General features: G+C 40.1%; 1 protein-coding gene across 1 annotated transcript; it reads left to right on the forward strand.

Moving 5' to 3' along the window:
- Positions 1-1018: 1018 nt before the first annotated feature.
- LOC110065482 (uncharacterized) lies at positions 1019-5181 on the forward strand. The gene is made up of 2 exons (XM_089288906.1): positions 1019-3232; positions 4544-5181. The coding sequence occupies exons 1-2, from the start codon at positions 3178-3180 to the stop codon at positions 4837-4839; spliced, it is 351 nt and encodes a 116-aa protein (XP_089145032.1). The 5' UTR covers positions 1019-3177; the 3' UTR covers positions 4840-5181.
- The last annotated feature ends 363 nt before the right edge of the window (positions 5182-5544 follow it).

Below are 5544 nucleotides of genomic sequence, written 5' to 3' on the forward strand. Positions count from 1 at the left end.
ACATTTATTTTCTTTCGCATTTCGTGGCTTCAAACGCACGCCCGAGCCGTGTCTCTCTTCCATTAAAGCGGTAATTTGAGAAAAAGTAGGCAATAAAAGACCGTATCTACTGGACACAAGAGGATAAAAAATATTGCCTAAACTTTACCACTGTTTTATTAGCTACGACTGTTAGCACCTGCTGTCTAGAAACCGCAGATTATATTTACTTTTCAACCAATAACACTCGAAAATACAACGCGGGCCGTTCTGTTGACTGAAATACTTCTCCCGAGATAACAGTTTGGGAATTTCAAACAAAACTGCCAAACTTATCGTACCATCTCCGAAGGATGGTAACCTATTTTCTTGACCTAAAGATAATGCGAGAAGATTCTATAGATGTTTCAACTTCAGCGATATCGCTGATTCATATCTGGACGCGCTAATTTGCTTTCAGACGAAAAACCCACTTCTACATTTGTAGAACCTTATATGGCGACAATAATTTTTCCTCATTCGCCGAGAGGTGCTCAGTCGCATCGCTCGGGCATTTAATCACAGGCAATAAAGCCGATTAAAGGGTTAAAGGCGAAAGTTCAGAACAGTTTTAAGATGCATTGTCGACTAAAGATTCAACGGCGAGGGCGTAACAAAAAGCAACTCCATCAATATTTTTGTAACAATGTTGCAGTTTTAAAAATCTTCCAGCGCAACTTGTTACACAAGACGATTTTATACGCAACAATATCGCGGTAAAAACCGGCTCGTGCAACTTGCCGAGAGAATGTCGGTTTAAAAAATTCAAAAATCGGTGCTGCCAATCTTGTCGTGTTACATCACCCTCAGTTTAACTCAGTAAAACGCTCTCTAGTGTGACTATTGCTCACGCTGTTTATAAACATTTGCACAATTTTCATTGGTTGGCTAACTGTACAAGCGTGACACGTGACTCAGTAAATGCTCTCCAGCGTGACTATTGCTCACGCTGTTTGAAAACACTTGCACAATTTTCATTGGCTAGCTAACTAGACCTCAGGTACAGGCGTGACACGTTCTCTTCTGTTCTTTCGCTTTGCTTTTTGCAAACTTGTTTACCAGCTTGACTTCTGTGCCTTCCTTAAACGTAATTTATTTCAAGCTTTGATCATCTGTCAATGCCTCTTTCTTCACAATCCGATTCATTTACGAAAAGATTCAATTTCCTCTCATTTTTTTAGCTCGAAGAAAAACACAATCAAATGGCCCCCCTCAATTCTTTAAATCTGTTCGTTTACAGCAAGCTGTCAGACTCGTCAAACGTTCTCTTGGTGTTTCACTCTAATTCATTGTGACTAAGCCTAATTTACTTTAAAACGGTTGGTCTTCTTGAATTACTTTTTTTCTTATTCCATTTTCAGTGATCTAACTGTGTTTCGTACTTAATGTTTCAAATAATTTGTTCGCTTGCTTAAAAACTGTCCAGTTCCTTTTAAATTTAACAAGAGATAAGTCTTTCGCTTCCTTGATAGCTGATCACTGGTGGAAATTTTCTTACACGGTTTCACGAACATTTCGCTCCATAAAAAAAATAATTGGATTAGAAGACGCCCAGAGAAAAAGGTTAATAAGCCGAGGCCATAACATAGCGTGCACGATTGCTTTTCACATAAACTCGATTAATTACACTATTCCTTTAATATCCTTTAATCTAATTGCAATTTTGCTTTTGCTTTTTTATTCGTTAATTAACGTTCATTCGCCTAGTAAGGCAGCGTCCACACTGCGCCGGAGAAATTTGAAAACGCAGTTTTATTTCTATGGTTAGGCCTACCGTTCACACTAATCCGTCACGAAAACCGAGCTCTCCCAACAGGAACATTTTGAAAACGCCGGCTTTGCGTTCTAGTGGGGACGGGAGACATTTTGGAAGCGGAGCTTTTTGAAAACGGAGCTTTTTGAAAACAGTGGCGTCACGATAATCAGATGATTTCCCTGACCGAATTCTTCCTCACACACAAATCCAAAATGAGCGGTGATTGCTGCATTTACAAATTCTCCCGGCGTAATTGCAATTGCAATATCGCGTTAATTAACGTTCATTCATCGAGTTTAATACTGACTTGCAAAACAGTACTTAATTACTGATTTTAAAAGACCTTAAAAGCGAGTCTGAATGGACATAGAATACAGGCTTCGTTACACTAGTAATACCAGACAAGACATATGTAAGAAATTAAGTGACAAATTTTAAATTACTGATTTTAAAAGACCTCCGAAGTAAGTCTAAATGGAGATAAATTACAGGGTTCGTTACATAAGCAGTGCCGGGCAAGAGATAGATAAGAGAACAACTGACAAATTTCTTAATCCGATTTGTAATTTTCCAACTCAGTTTCCATTTATTTTTGATTTCTTGTACAGTGATAACACTCAAACGTCGAGTCATTTAATCAATGTGGTTAATTTAAACTTTTTTTCAGTCTACGGGGCTTGTGTCTGCTCTCATCTAACCAATGAAGAATATTTTCTTGTGGTGCTGTATGTTTCGAGTCTTTTTCCAGTTTTAGAATTGGCACTCGTACGGAGATATTTAATTTTACCACCAAATTGGGTCTCAATCTCACCATAATACCTTATCTGCAACAAAACCAAGGTTTGAGCACACAGCTGACATTAATACCCGCAATTCCATCCAGACGGTAACAAACTTAATTGTTTCGGCCATTCTACATAACAAACTAAACCTCTATACCAAACCCCCTATCGTTTAGGAAATAGCGTTAATCACACCACCCACGCGTGGGTCATCCGGCAAATTACATCCGAGAAGACAAAACTAATGGGGCTAACACAATATGCTGTATGAGGATAACTGATTACTAAAATGGTTTTCCGAATTGGCAGCCAGAGTTTTAATCTAATTATATCCCAAATTGGACGACAATACTAGGAGCCCACATCAGTGTAATTACCAAGAGTGGCTCTAAACTACAATGAGCGGGTGCTAAAATACTTTATGACGGATACATGACAGCCCAAATGGTTTTCCAGTTTGATTGGTCGAGAGCTCAAAACCAAGTTGTTAACCAGCAATTGAAGTCTGTGTAATAGAGATTAAAAGTGCGGTTTTTGTTCAAATTTTGCGATGAAATATTAAGGATCACGAAATACGTATCTTGATTTCTGTGACCACCAGAAGATCCATTTAGAACGGAAATGCTGGGGTTTATAATTTTCATTGCATCGCTTGCTTGGCGTCTGGTGGCAGCAGGTTAGTAACGAGTTTATTGTTTCAGAATAAGAAATGAAGTGTTTGAGAAGTCCTTTGTGAGTTTTGCAGTCGGGATTTGAGCTCTGTGCAAGATAAGGTGTTGAGTTCTTGGGCAAGGCACTTTACTCTCACAGTGCCTCTCTCCACCCAGGTGTATAAATGGGCACCAGAGAATTTAATGCAGAGGGTAACCCTGCGATGGACTAGCATTTCATCCAGGGGGGAGTAGTAATATTCCTAGTCACTTCATACTACAGAAACCGGGATAAGCTCCGGCCTGATGAGCCACTTGGTTCGTATGCAGGCTCAACCTTTTTTTTTTTACCAGAATCAGTGTTGAGTTCTTGGGCAAGACTCTGTTCTCTCACAGTGCCTTTCTCCAATGGCCTAGTATCCCGTTCGGGGAGGGCGGAGGGCCAAAACTCCTTATCACTTTATGTTATGGGGAACGGAGTTACGCGGTGTGATCTGATGGAGCACCCACGCTTAGACTAAAGGTCTTTTCCTCCACGTCTGACAAGGCGAGATTCTTAATTGCACAGTAAAATGTTGACACAGAAATAACAGTGCCAATATTGTCACCCGTTAACGGGTGACACCAGAAAACCTTGTGAATTTCTGGCCACCCTGAAAGAGGTAGAAAACTGATGACCACATATCAATCAACACATGCCAATGGCTACTGAAGCAATATTGATAACACATCACAACAAAGTCCTTAGTCCTTAATAAATTGGTACAAAATGAAACCAAGCGTTCCAGGTAGTAGGTACCCTATCAACTTTTCCCATAACAACAGTAATTCATTTCAACACTCACTAGACTTTTCATGGGAATAGATTAAGTAACGCCATGGGAAATATCGACAGTTTTTATTCGTCTTCCAGACAGCTTTTTGCTCACCTCAGTTAGGAAAATAAAACAATCTTATCTTTGGATAAAACAATCTTATCTTTGGATAAAACAACTCAGCGCTTGAAGGTAACACAGTCTAAACACGACAAATTACTTAAAGCTGTTTAACTTCACTGTACCGAGGGACGATTTCTTTTAAAGAATAGACCACTTTTGATATATTAAAATTCAGCTTGGCAGCGAGGCCTAGAGGACACAAACAAAGGAAATTGAATGACCATGTTTATTCATTTCTTTTGTTTTTGTCCTCTTGGCCTCACTATCAAGCTGAATATTAATATGTCGAAAGTGTCCATTACCAAACAACATCTTTAACATCGTGGAAACGGTTTTCGGGGCTTCAATACAAGAATCAGTATTTTTCGTTTAATAAACGAGGTTGACTTTAATTCTCAGAGCTCCTTGTAGTACACGCCAGTTCCGAGAGCAAAGAGTACTGGGTACCAAGGGAACACGTGACCTTAGGTGTTCAGGACACCGACACGATAAAGTACCTGGTGGATCAACTGTGCACGATCTTTCACCGGTCCAGAAAAATGGCCCTTCACAAGGAAAACTACCCGTGTAGAAGCCGCTCGAATTCTCTCATGTTATTCAATCCAGCGACCAAAGCAGAATACAGATTCATCAATTCTACGCTTAAACAGTACAAAATCAAGAATGGGACGCGCTTGTACTTGTATTACTCTTAAAGCATCTGAGTCACTTGTAGGAATATTTCGTGTAAACTTACTGGGGCACTGGATAGCCATTACGGAGGTCGGTCGTCATGCAACGGTCTTGTGTAAGTGTTGCATGACGCGTGACGTCTGGAATCAAGGCCGTGAAGGAGACTGAACACCATTTGGTTAATTCACGAATAAAAGCGTGGTTAATAGATGACAAAACAAAAGAAAACTGAACACTGATCCTTGAAAGGCAAAGCATCTTTGAATTCGTTCTGCACAAGATTGCACAACCTAGGGGTGCGAAAAAATTTCATGCTCCAGAATATTTCCACCACTCCCTCCCCCGCCCCTCAAAAAAAACAAAAACATTTTTGTCCGTCCCTTATCATTGCAACTGTTGCATCTGAGACGTAGCAGGATGGCGCATGGCCAGCAGGCAGTCGCCTACTGGCCAGGCCAGGTATTTACTCGGGTTCAAATCAGAGAACACTGTACTAGTAAACTGTTCTGAAAAAGAAAACAACAGAGATTGCAAATAAAGAAAGCGCAATGAAGAAAATGCCCTTCACATAGCGCGCAATAACACTGCAAACCCAGAACCTGTTTCTATTATCCTCAAGTGTGTACGCTACAATTAAGTAAACAGAAGATTGGTTCACTCGCATTGACTTAGTTCTATGTCCTGACAATGGAGTAATACTGCAACACTTCCACTACCGCGAAGATCAG

Source organism: Orbicella faveolata, unplaced genomic scaffold, assembly GCF_042242905.1.
Source record: "Orbicella faveolata isolate gen_17 unplaced genomic scaffold, um_ofav_v1 contig_2, whole genome shotgun sequence".
In the NCBI taxonomy this organism is placed as follows: Eukaryota; Metazoa; Cnidaria; class Anthozoa; order Scleractinia; family Merulinidae; genus Orbicella; species Orbicella faveolata.

Coding starts and splice junctions, on each gene's coding strand:
- LOC110065482 (XM_089288906.1), top strand. CDS start 3,178: ATGCTGGGGTTTATAATTTTCATTGCATCGCTTGCTTGGCGTCTGGTG. Junction 3,233..4,543: donor TTGGCGTCTGGTGGCAGCAG/GTTAGTAACGAG, acceptor TTTAATTCTCAG/AGCTCCTTGTAGTACACGCC.